General features: G+C 48.6%; 1 protein-coding gene across 1 annotated transcript; it reads left to right on the top strand.

Moving 5' to 3' along the window:
- Positions 1-47: 47 nt before the first annotated feature.
- IAH1 (isoamyl acetate hydrolyzing esterase 1 (putative)) lies at positions 48-12,019 on the top strand. The gene is made up of 6 exons (XM_046660545.1): positions 48-147; positions 1,368-1,420; positions 6,413-6,561; positions 7,700-7,861; positions 9,999-10,120; positions 11,595-12,019. Exons 1-6 carry the CDS (start codon positions 64-66, stop codon positions 11,775-11,777), a joined length of 753 nt encoding a protein of 250 aa, XP_046516501.1. The 5' UTR covers positions 48-63; the 3' UTR covers positions 11,778-12,019.
- The last annotated feature ends 60 nt before the right edge of the window (positions 12,020-12,079 follow it).

Here is a 12,079-nt window from a genome sequence, read left to right as displayed (position 1 = left end):
CCGACGCCCCGCCCCCGACGCCCCGCCGGATATCCGGTCTGGCCCCGCCCCCAGCCAAGGGGTATGATGGCGCTGAGCGAGGCGGTGGCGTGCGGGAGCTATCTGCTCTGGCCGCGGGTGTTGCTCTTCGGAGACTCTATCACCCAGGTACCGCCGCCCGGCCCCGTCCACTCCACACGGCCGGCCTCTCGGCGTCCTTGGCCGCGCTCTCCTCCCCGGCCCCCGCCTCCCGTCAATCCCGAGCCTGCGGCGCCCGCCCCCCGCCCCGGCGGAGGCTGCCCGAGGCCCGAGCGCCTCGAGCGGGATCTGCTGGGCGTGCCCGCAGCGACCTCGCGCGAGCGTCGCGTCCCAGCGCCTCCGGCGTATGTCCCTTGGTCACACCTTAGTGGGTCCCCTTTCTGCGTGTTCGCGCCGCGGGGACGGGGACGTGCCGGGAGGCGCGGGCTCGCTGCCGCGTCCGCTCCGCTGAGGGACGGGGTCCTGCGCGCCGGGAGCCGCGGGGCGGCGGAGGGAGGCCCCGGCGGCCGCTCGCGTTCCCGCGGATTCGGGGAGGCCCGGTGCGGGAGGCGTCGTTTGCCTCTCAGCGGCTTCCTCGTCGGTGGCCGTTCTTCCCACGAGCCCTGCTTTGTCCCCGCCGCGACCACGGTGGCGGCCGTGTCGCCCCCGCAGCGTTTGTGCCGTCCGTCCCTGCAGAAGCCGCTCGGACCGCCTCCGCTCTGTGCCTCCCCGGCGGAGCAGGCTGCTCTTGAAACAGATGAAATAGAGATCACCCGACATCGTTTCACCCGACATCGTTTCAACTCATGTTAAGGAAAAGTAGATGCTCCTACCTAGAGAGGGAGCACATTTTAAAGAGTACTTTCCCGTGGTGTTTTTCGGGTTTTTTTTCTTATTTTTCTCCCGTTCAGACATGACTTCCTAAACCAGCTTTGTACATATATGCCAATAATTTGCACCGTTGTTTTTAGGCATCTAGGGCAGTAAGGGCTTCCCAGGTTCCATGGAATGTGTATCACAAAATGTTCACTTACAGGAAAAGCGGTAAAGCGTGGACTGCATTTCCTAACTGAGTGGGTTTTGCCTCTTGTACGTAGATTTAAGTAGCTTTTCTAGCAAACAACGACTCTAAGGTCTCAGCGAAATGCAGGTGACTGGCGCAAATCCAGTTGATCGGGCAGACCCCACCCCTTCCTTCCGGGGTGCTTTTGGGGTGCAGCAACGGGGTCCCGGGGTGACCTCGGAGCAGAGCCAGTGACTGGGGCCGCGAGGTCGGGAGGGCGAGGAGGAAACGAGTCGCTGACCCAGATGCCCCTCGCTGCAGTGTCCTGGTTACCTTGCTGAGTAGTAATGGGCTTTTCTTTCTTCAGTTTTCTTTCCAGCAGGGTGGATGGGGAGCATCACTGGCCGACAAGCTGGTCAGGTGAGAATGGCTTCCAGCTCCATACTTGAGGGTTTATGATGGAAAATGCAATTGCCCCTCAGGAACACAGTCTCAAACAGTGTGTCCTCCGCTCCTGGTTGGTGAACATACGGGGTGGAGGGAGAGGAGGAGGAAGCGCGGCGCTCAGGTTCTGTGAAAGCTTTGCCGCTGTGTGAAATCAAACGCTGGAAGTTGAGAAAGATATTAGGGGTTTGGCTCCAGTGCACAGCTCTTCAGCAGGTAAAGAAGACAGGCGCTTCTTCTGTTGTTAGGGTGGATAGGATTGCAACGATCCGTGAGGAGTTCGGTTGACAGAAAGCAAAATAATTCTTAAACCAGAGTTGGATTCATTTTTGGATAGATATTTTCCCCCTTAATTCTCTTTATGAAATATATTGGCAACAGCGATGATTTTGGTATTTTATGAGCCAAACTTAAACATATCCTGAGGAAGTCATTAAAAGGGGAACAATGTCCCAATTCAAGAGGTTAAAAAATAAATATTTAGGGGCTGGCCCCGTGGCCGAGTGGTTAAGTTCGCACGCTCCGCCGCAGGCGGCCCAGTGTTTTGTTGGTTCAAATCCTGGGCGTGGACATGGCACTGCTCATCAGACCACGCTGAGGCAGCGTCCCACATGCCACAACTAGAAGGACCCACAACGAAGAATACACAACTATGTACTGGGGGGCTTTGGGGAGAAAAAGGAAAAAAATAAAATCTTAAAAAGAAATAAATATTTAAAACTATTTTCCACATTAAAAACAGTAGACACAGCATTAGTGTTTGGGGCGTCAGTAAATTGGTCGGCAGGAGTTTTGTCTTTTCCTCCCTTAGAAGAAATAAGCTGCAGGTGCTATCAGCTTATCATTACTTGATAAGTTTGATAAGTTTTCTTCATCAGTATAATTAACACACCAAGAAAATTATTTTAAGTTATTTCTAAATGTGAAATGTGCTTTAAATTGTCTTTACTGAGGCTGGCCCGGTGGTGTAGTGGTTAAGTTCGCATGCTCAGCTTCAGTGGCCCGGGGTTCACAGGTTCAGATTCCCGGGCGCAGACCTACACGCTGCTCATCCAGCCATGCAGCCCACATACAAAATAGAGGAGGATGGCACAGGTGTCAGCTCAGGGACAATCCTTCTCAAGCAAAAAGTGGAAGACTGGCAACAGATGTTAGCGACTGTCTTCCTCATGAAAAACAAGAGTCTCTTTGCTTTCTCTTTCGTTTTTATCACCTAAACTAGAAATGAAAATATTGATCTTCCAGCTTTTTTTCTGTCCCCAAATTCTTTCTCTATTTAAGTGATCTTAATCTAAAAACATGAAAGTATCACTTCATTCCTCAGTCTTCTTTTCCGTGAAATGGGGGGCTTACAGTAGCTAACTTTTCTTCAGTGCTTACCAGGTGCCAGGGACTATGAAATGCTTCTTGTGTGTCTCATTTAACGTTTCCAACTACCCTGAAATATAGAGTGGGTTATTCTCCCGCCCATTTTGTAGCCGAGAATAGGTGGAGAGAGGTTACACAAGGTCACATAACTAAGAAGCAGCAGGTGCTGGCTCCCGCCTGTGCTCCCACGCCTCGGAGGTGACGAGGGCGCCCACTTTCTGTTGCGGGAATGAGCGAATGTGTGCTTGCCTAGTCTGCCGTCTGGGACATAAGTGCTCAGTAAATATTAGCTTCGATTTTTAGTAATCCACTAACTGTCTCTCATTAGTCCATTAACCTTTTCTGAACAAATAGAAAATCCTGAAAAGTCAAATAATCACTCAGCTGGCCTGAAAAACTCCAACATTTCAAATGTTTCACCAACATGTAAATGTTTCATAAATAGTTAATAATTTTATATTAAAATCTTGTCAGAATTGATGTTTACAGCTGTGATTGCTAGAAGGCCTCTTAATTAGAAGCTAGTTATTTTTCAGAATTGAGTCATTACAAGAAAAGCCAAAGCTGTAGACAGCATATGGTCTGTTACGCCTTATTGATGTAACTTCTTAAGATTTATATAACATCTTTTTGAGGCACAGAGCACAAAACTGAGTGGCTGCTGGCAGATTCTGCCCCGGTCAGGCTCTGCCCGCAGAGACGCCGCCTCTCCTGGGCGCACTTGCCTCCACCAAGGTGGTGAGAGCATATTAGGCACTAAAATGCCCCAGTGGAACCAAAGACAGAATCCAGCAGAGTGGAATAGTCATGTTGGCATCCTGAGCCCACGTTCTTCGACAGGCAGATCTCCCTGAGAACTAGGAGGCTGTGTGGGGAGCAGAGGGACATGGGGACGCTGTGTCATAGGGACGCTGGAGGGTTGACTGCGTCACCTGCATGCACTGCCGAGGAAGCAGGCAATTCAAGTCCGCCCTCCCTTTTCAGTGCAGAACTGACTCTTCTGTTCCACCCCGAACAGCTGCCCTTTTGATGGACACGTTCCCTCTCCAGCTACGTGAATGCTCAGGGACCTGGGGCCCTGATGTCTGCTTCGGCTGTCTGCACAGTCCTGGACTGATGCACAGTGTTTGAGCTTAACCTCATTTCCAAGTTTGAAAGTTAGTAAGAGCCACCTCGCTGGAACTGCCCTTCCGTACTGCCTCCACGGAGAGCAATAAATGTAAAATGAACTGTGTCCTGTAGTGCTGCCTGTAAGTTTTAGCTCTTAAGATCTTTGTAACTTATTACAAGTGCATTTTAACAATTCTTAAATCCATTTAAATGCTTTTAAAATTGATTGATATATTTTCATCAGTTTTTTTAGCCTTATCAAGAATTTCTTTAACCAAAAATACTTAGTTTGAAGGGTTTGAAGGAGTTAAACTCACCTTTTTCAGTTTTTAAAAGCTTCTGCTCTTTGCTTTTAAAGATATGCCCTTGCCTGTTGCCATTTATAATAAAACACTTAATTTACATTTTTTCTGGAAGGCAGTCTTACAGAGCCTAGATGTTGTGGAAGGAATCTTTTAGTTAATTCTTATCCTTGTCCCATCTTCATCTGAACTTGGATACCCGTTATTAGCTATGAATTTATGTAGAAGCTGTTCGGAATTTTCTGGTTTCTGTAGGCCTCTGAGTAACTTGGGCCCTGTTGACTGCTGTCCAATACGCAGAGGTTCAGACGCGCCTCCCTCTCAGAAGGGAGCCCTAACACTGTCAGCCCTGGGCCTCACTAGCACTTTTTTCCTGGGTCACAGGCTTCTGATGATGATTTTTTAAAACTGACGGCTGCCGTTTATTGAGCACCTTCTGTGTCTGGCCAGTGCGTTAGTTCTAGTCTGCACACAGCCTGGCGGATTGGGTGTTAGTGTTGGTCTTTCACAGTCGGGACTGAGGCTCCGAGGAACTGCGTGAAGGGCCAAGGCCTCACTGCTGGTCGAGGGTGGCGAGATGCAGGCACTGCCGCTCTGACTCCAGACCTTGAAATTGTACCGCCCTATCACAGGGGCCCTAGGGAGGAAGCTGTTTTGCTGCTTGTTTTATTTTTGTTTGGGTTTTTTTGGGTGAGGAAGATTTACCCTGAGCTAACATCCATTGCCTTTTTCTTCATCTCCCCAACCTCCCCCAGTACATAGTTGCATATTCTAGTTGTAGGTCCTTCTGGTTGTGCTGTGTGGGACGCCGCCGCAGCATGGCCTGATGAGCCGTGCTAGGTCCACGCCCAGGATGCGAACTGGCGAACCATGGGCTGCTGAAGCGGAGCATGCGAACTTAACCACTCGGCCATGGGGCCGGCCCCCTGCCTCTTGTTTCTTAAGTGCTGCACTGACGTAATCCATTGGGTTGATGTAAGACACATTCACCTAGTCAAAATTTGAGAGTATTCCATTTTAAAGTATTGTGAGTGCAGTCTTTAAAATGGCTGTTGGCTTTCTGTAATCATTACACATTAACACGAAGAGTCGCACTGAGAAATAAATGTGACTAAATTGTTCTCTGGTTGTTCCCAAGGTTTCTGAGTGCTGAGGGCTGTCAGAGGCGTTTCGAAGGCGAATCCCCTCCTGCTCCGTGGTGCCCGCTGGCCGCCGCGTAGCCTGCAGCGGCGCTCGCTGGTGCCCTGCCTTCTCTGCTTAGTTGCTAGTATGTAGGAATTTGAACCATGCACAAAAATGAACCACATCAATTTGCTAACTATAAATTGAACTCTGAGATTCATTTTTTAAATTTTTTATTATGGACAACTTTAAACATCTGTAGACATGCGCAGGGTCACAGCTAAGTCATGGGGCAGAGACACAAACTGGGCAACCAGCTAGATCCATAGTTCACTTTTCCGTTATACCATACAATAGTGTGAGTCAAATCGTCTGTTTTTAAGAAGGAAAAAAATGCCTGTTAATGAACTGTGTTATTTGAAACACAACTAAAATATTTACTAAAATTATTGAATCAAAACGAAACCGTTGGATGATAATGATGTGTCATTGTAGGTTTGTCACTTGTGACCAATGTTCCACTCTGGTGGGGGATGTTGAAGGTGGGGGGCCGCGCCTGAGTGGCGGCACGGAGTATATGGGAAATCTGTACCTCCTGCTCAATTTTGCTGTAAACCTAAAACTCCTCTAAAAAAAAGTCTCAAAATATTTTGTACACTTAATCCCAAACTAAACAAACCACTGCTAAGATTTGAGTTCCAGCTTATCAGTGCCCTTCTACCTAAGATACTGGCCTGTCTGCTGTGAACGCCATCTTAAAAGTACCCACTGCCCAGGCGTGAAATGAGCTAGTCTGCAGACCATGGGCATCGTCGCCCCTTGTTTGTGATTATTCACAGCCGCTCCCATCAGGGACTGTGATGGGTTTACTGTGTCTTGGGACCACGTAAGGAAGACAGCAGGCTTCACCTCTGTTACTGCACTATCAAAGTGAAACCTGGCGGCCTCAGAGCCGTGGGACGGCAGGAGGCATTACATGCCCCAGGAGCACGTGCGCTGAAGGCTGCTGCGGACACTGGGGACGGTGCTTTGCCCACGTTTCATCTTTTAAAATTTTTCTTTTCAGAAAATGTGATGTTCTAAATCGTGGATTTTCAGGTTACAATACCAGATGGGCCAAAATTATCCTTCCAAGATTAATCCAGAAAGGGAACAGTTTGGACAACCCAGTAGCAGTTACAATTTTCTTTGGTGCCAATGACAGTGCACTAAAAGGTAAAGGCATTTTTTTGTTTTCCAGTTCATTTTCAATTGTTTTTACTTTACAGCAAACTTTATATACGTTTTTCCAACTGTTTACTTGTCTCCCAATAGATAGTTTTGCCAAATTTATAATGAATTCCTTGAGTTTACTTATGTGTATTTCTTCTGGCTTTAATGTCAATGAATTTTATTCCCAATTTATTTTCTACATGCCTGGGTTGTTGGCAGACCTAAAATTTCAAACAGTTTAATGTTTTCTAGAGTCCTGTAGTGCTCTGCTAAATTTCTAATGTTTTTTCTCTTTAGCTGATAAGTTGGCGGCCGAGGGCTCAAATTGTACACCTTGCAGTGTGATTGCACTGATGAATAGAGTTGCTCAGGGCAGAAGCCCCGAGCCAGGGCAAACTTGAATCCTGGGTGATGGTACACGGGTTTGGAACACCATGTTTCTGAGGACCATTTATGGACACAGAAATGCTCATAGTGTTGTGTGGAAAAAGCACAGTATGGTCGTATATCTTCGGTGTGATCCTTTTTTGTTTGTTTTTTACGTATACATATCTACATGGAAAAGACTGGAAAGAAGTACATCCAAGTGCCAACAGTGGTTTTCTGGGTGGTAGGATCATGAATGATTTTATTTTTCTCCTGTAATTATACTTACATGTGGTTTGCAAATGGCCTGCCCTGAGCCTTGTAATACCCATGTGTGAGCCCATCCAGGAAGGATCCCTTGCAGCCATCGGAGCAGTAGCTGACGTTTATTTCCCCAGCGCTTCCTTTGTGCAGGCCCCTTGCTCTGAGTGCTGTGCACACTTAGCCAACTTCACTTTCACAAGAACCCTGAGGTAGGCCCTCTTATCATCATTTTATCAGTGAGGAAACTGAGGTACAGAAAGGTTGAGCATTTATCCGAGGGCATGGGGCTGGTCTGTGACAAACCAGGACAGAACCTGGAGTGTCACACGCTGCAGCCTGGGCTCGTGGTGTTTCAGCCTAATCCATTAATAACAGTGCGGCCACTAGAGGAGAAAAGACGAGGGTACTTACACGGCCCTGAGCCAGAGCCTTGAAGTCTGATTTATGAAGAGCTCTGTACCGGGTTTCTTTTCCATTCTCTTTCTGAAGTATCCTTGTTCCTCCTGAACAGATGAGAATCCCAAGCAGCACATCCCCCTGGAGGAGTACACCGCGAATTTAAAGAGCATGGTGCAGTACCTGAAGTCTGTGGACATCCCTGAGGACAGGGTCATTCTCATCACCCCACCCCCTCTCTGTGAGGCGGCGTGGGAGAAGGAGTGCCTCGTGCAAGGTAAACGCCGCCCACAGTCTCAGCAGACCTGTCTGTGAGTGCCGAGGCGAGCTGACACGGGACAGTGGTTTCCAGCCACTGGGCCTCAGGTTCCTGGGGGTCTGTACATCCGTATCATCTGTGTTTTCAATCAACAGAAATTAAACAGAAAACATATAGCTTCCATTATGTCACACCCGAGAACCCTCTGACATAGAAGAGGGATTCTCGCTTTGGATGAGCGAGGCTCTCAGAAAAGTCAGATAAACTGCAGTTCCCCGCATGGAGATGTTGTGCTTTGGCCTGAAGGCGGCATTTGTGGTCCTGACTTCCCAGCGGTGGGAGGTGCGTGCTGCCAGTTGCCTATTTCCATCTGTATGGGGCCCCTTTCCTGCTCTGCCTCTCCGCCTACGGGACTTTTCATTTTCCCCCAAAACAAAGGCTCCTCTGCAGGCTTACAGACACTGAGGCGCTCAAGTGCAAGGGCACTCCCACTTCACTTGTGACTGAGCCACTGAATGTAGCTCTTAGGCATGCCAGGACCAGGTTTCTGCCTTGCTACCACCACAGGCACTTCTGTCCCCACAAGGTGTTCATCCTCGCAGCTTTATGTGCTATGCCAGGACCTGGCAGGTGCTCAGGATCCAGAAATGACTAGAACCCAGTTCCTGCCTGTGGGCTAGTGAGGGAGACAGTCATGTAAATAACATTTGCAGCAGCATAATAAATGGTATAACAGAGATATTAGTAAAGGTCTGTTGAAAGTACTAAAGCAGAATCCAGAGGTGTCAAGGAGAGCTCCCCAATGGAGGTAAATAGGGAAAGTTTACCATGGAGAGAATTTGTAGGGAGGAGGGAGCTAGGCTAGCTGTCATCAGATACTTGAAGGGCACTGTCACGGAAGGAGGATGAATGAAACACCCTGTTGTCAGCTCCAGAGGGCAAAGCGAGGACCCCCGGTGGGCATCATCTGAGGCGAATTCTGGCTTCTAAGTGTTCTGCCTCGCACAGGGATTGCTTGTTGCAGGAAAGGTTCATGCTAAGCCGGATGACCAGGGGTATGCAAGTTACAACTATGTCGGTGCTTCTCAAATTGCAAGTCACAACCCATTCATGGATCATGAAACTGAGTTAAATTTTTCTTAATAGAACAGAATAGAAAACAAATCTGGATGTAGAATGCAGTAGGCATCGTTCTGTGAGGCTTTTTCGCTTATCTAGATGGGCGTGCATTACTGCTGTAAAACATACTTAGTACTTTAGTTTTAGCCAGGTTAATGAGCCGTCGTCCGATGCTCGTGCATGGTGGTTGTGTGATCCCAGGTTAGCAGGTCAGCCCCTGGGGGCTTGGCTTGGGAGAACTGCAGGTTCTTGGGCTCGTCCCAGACCTGCTGGGTCAGAACGCGAGGGGAGGGGCCGTGAAGTCCTCCAGGTGACTCTCCTCATGCTTAAGTTTGGAAATCACCACACTGGAGTCGAGCTCAGCAAACTGGCCCACTGGCTGCAACAAATCAAGTTCTGTTGGGAGACAGCCAGGCCGATTGGTTTATGCATGGTCTGTGGCTACTTTCAAACGCCAGTGGCAGGGTTGAAGAGTTACTAACGTAGAGCATATGCCTGCATAAGCCTAAAATACTTATTATTCAGCCTTTTTCGGAGAGAGGTTGCTGACCCCTGAGCTAGCCTAAATGACCTCTGTGGCCCCTTCCAGCTTTCACCTTCTCTGGTTGAAAGTCTACAAATGATGTCTTCACTGTACTGCAGTGGCTGCTCATTGCGCATAAAAACTCGGGTCTTGGCACAACGCTCCTCTCCAGCAGACCCCTTACTAGCCACCAGTCCAAGTCCATTCGCCTCTGGCCTGCACTCTAGCCAAGCGGACCAGCTCGCCCCGGGCTCTCCTGCCTCTGGACCTCTGCTGACGATGTTCTCTAGAATGCCTGCCGTGGTGACCACCAGTGGCTCCCTCGTCCCCATCGTGCTCAGTCCTGTACTGGACAGACAGCACCCTCCCCACCCGCCATGGCTGGCCTGAGTCAGGTCCATAAGTCCGTGCCTGTTTATGTGAACTGAGAAACCATCCAGATCAGTAGAACCTGCACAAGGACCAATACTTGGGTTTATCAGTTGCCTCCTGGATTTTATCTCTCCTCAATAGGTTGCAAATTAAATCGCCTGAACTTGGTTGTTGGCGAATATGCCAGTGCCTGTTTACGAGTAGCCCAAGACTGTGGGACTGATGTGCTTGACCTGTGGAGCCTGATGCAGAAGGACAGTCAGGTACGGTGGCTTGCTAAGTCCTATTGGGGTGAGTAGGATCCCACAGAAGAGACCTAGCTCCGTGTGGCTCTGCCTGGAGTGGCTCTGGGTAGGTAAGATCGTTGTCTCTGTCACCACTTAAAACAAGTTGGGTGGAAGGGAGGAAGTGGAGAGGCTGCGGGGCAGCTTGCAAAGCCAGCACCTTCTTCAGCCTGTTCCGCAGCTGCATGCAGCAGTCTGCCTCCTGTTAGCATATAGTGAAGTCAATGAGCAACAACCGGGTCATATGTAAGAACGTCCAGGCCAAGCTCTTTCATAATGAGGCGTGGGGGGGAGTAAAACTCGTTAACAGGCAAAACAATGAATCTAAGCATATGGTATTAGCTAAAATTCCTATTTTGAGGGACATAGTTCTAGTTAAATTATTTTGTGTAAAGCCAGAAAGCCCATTACAAATATAAATGGTAACAGCTGGTCCCTGTACAGAACAGTACAGCCACTGAGGAAGACGGCCTGACGGCTTCCTGTACCGTCACACGCTCACCTAGGACCCAGCAGTGCCACCCCTGGGTGTTTACCCAGAGAAAAGAGAAAATTGTGTTTCAGTCTTGCTCTGAAACCTTGACTAGACTTGACCCCTTTGTGGGGTCCCAGGTCAGGAGCGGCTTGAGAGCTAGAGTGGACCGCGTCCAGAGTTCTGGTTTTGTCTGCATTAAGCTTCCACCTGAGGTAGTTTGGAAAAATTGCGCTGCTAAAGGAAATTACAGACTATTGGGCTAACTGCTCTTACAGGTCCTTTTAGGTTTAACACTAGGATTTCCCTTTTGGTTCAGATGCTCTCCAACGGCAGAGATGAGAAAGCTTAAGGGCCGGGAGAAGTGCCATCAGAACGGGAATCCCTAGGCTGTGAAAGTCGTGAACTAGCTGGCCGCCCAGGTTCAAACAGGGATCGGGGGAGCCCTCGCTTAGGGAAAGATGCCTCCGCAAAGGAGCAAGGGCTCTAATGGTAAATGTTCCTGAGATCAGGGCATGGCAGGGACTGGACTCCTGTCTTGTTCGGGGCTAGATGGTGCAAGTTCTTTCCACCTAATAACTTGCCTATCAACTTAATACCTAGACAAAGCAAAAACATTCTGACACACTGGGCCCTGAGCTCTTTTAACACCAATTTTTTTTGTTTTTGCTATTATATTAATGAATCATTTTCACTCCTTAAGCCTCTGCTTCCATCTGATGACCTGGAAGGTCTCAGCTCAGGCACTTAATGGTGTGAGGTTTCAGGAAGGTCCGTCTGTACTATGCAGATACTCCTGTGAGCACTGGATGAGATCATGCAAACAGCACCCAGAAGCTACTCCAGTTCCAGAGGGCTGCTGGTCAGGGGCTGGAAACAAGGGGCTGGCTATTTGCCAGTCGAGGTCACAGATGGCCGAATAGTGCATATCAGCATTTGGAAAACTTACGTACATTTAACTGAGTTCTCTCTCTCTCTCAGGACTTTCCATCCTATTTGTCAGATGGACTCCATTTATCACCAAAGGGAAATGAGTTTGTGTTTTCCCATCTTTGGCCTTTGATTGAGAAGAAAGTCTCTTCCCTGCCTTTGCTGCTCCCTTACTGGCGAGATGTGGCAGAAGCAAAGCCAGAACTAAGTCTTCTGGGAGACGGGGATCACTAGTCAGTCACTGAAAACCAAGTCTGGCTGTTAACTTACAGAACAAGAAGTCGCCGGTGCACAAAGAGCCCAAGATAAGCCATCAATCAAAGAATATTTTTTGTCTCAAGCATAAACCTTGCCTCATGACCCTGGAATAAGAAATTGCTAACACTTGCCACCGAGGTTAATAAAGCATTAGAATTCTTCAGGGAAGCTTTGTACCTGGGTGCACTGTACTTTGATAATAAAGATTGATTGATTGATCCAGGTGTCGCGAGTGCCACAGCTACAAAACATACCCTGAGCAGCTTAACTCTATAAAC

Source organism: Equus quagga, chromosome 5 (genome assembly GCF_021613505.1).
Source record: "Equus quagga isolate Etosha38 chromosome 5, UCLA_HA_Equagga_1.0, whole genome shotgun sequence".
Classification (NCBI taxonomy): Eukaryota; Metazoa; Chordata; class Mammalia; order Perissodactyla; family Equidae; genus Equus; species Equus quagga.
Note: the sequence above shows the minus strand (reverse complement) of the source record. Positions and strands in the feature narration are given on the sequence as shown.

Bases quoted from the DNA above. Each gene is read 5' to 3' on its own strand.
- IAH1 (XM_046660545.1), top strand. From the start codon at position 64: ATGATGGCGCTGAGCGAGGCGGTGGCGTGCGGGAGCTATCTGCTCTGG. The intron at 1,421-6,412 runs GTGAGAATGGCT...TTTTCTTTTCAG, and splicing joins CTGGCCGACAAGCTGGTCAG to AAAATGTGATGTTCTAAATC. The intron at 7,862-9,998 runs GTAAACGCCGCC...TCTCCTCAATAG, and splicing joins GAAGGAGTGCCTCGTGCAAG to GTTGCAAATTAAATCGCCTG.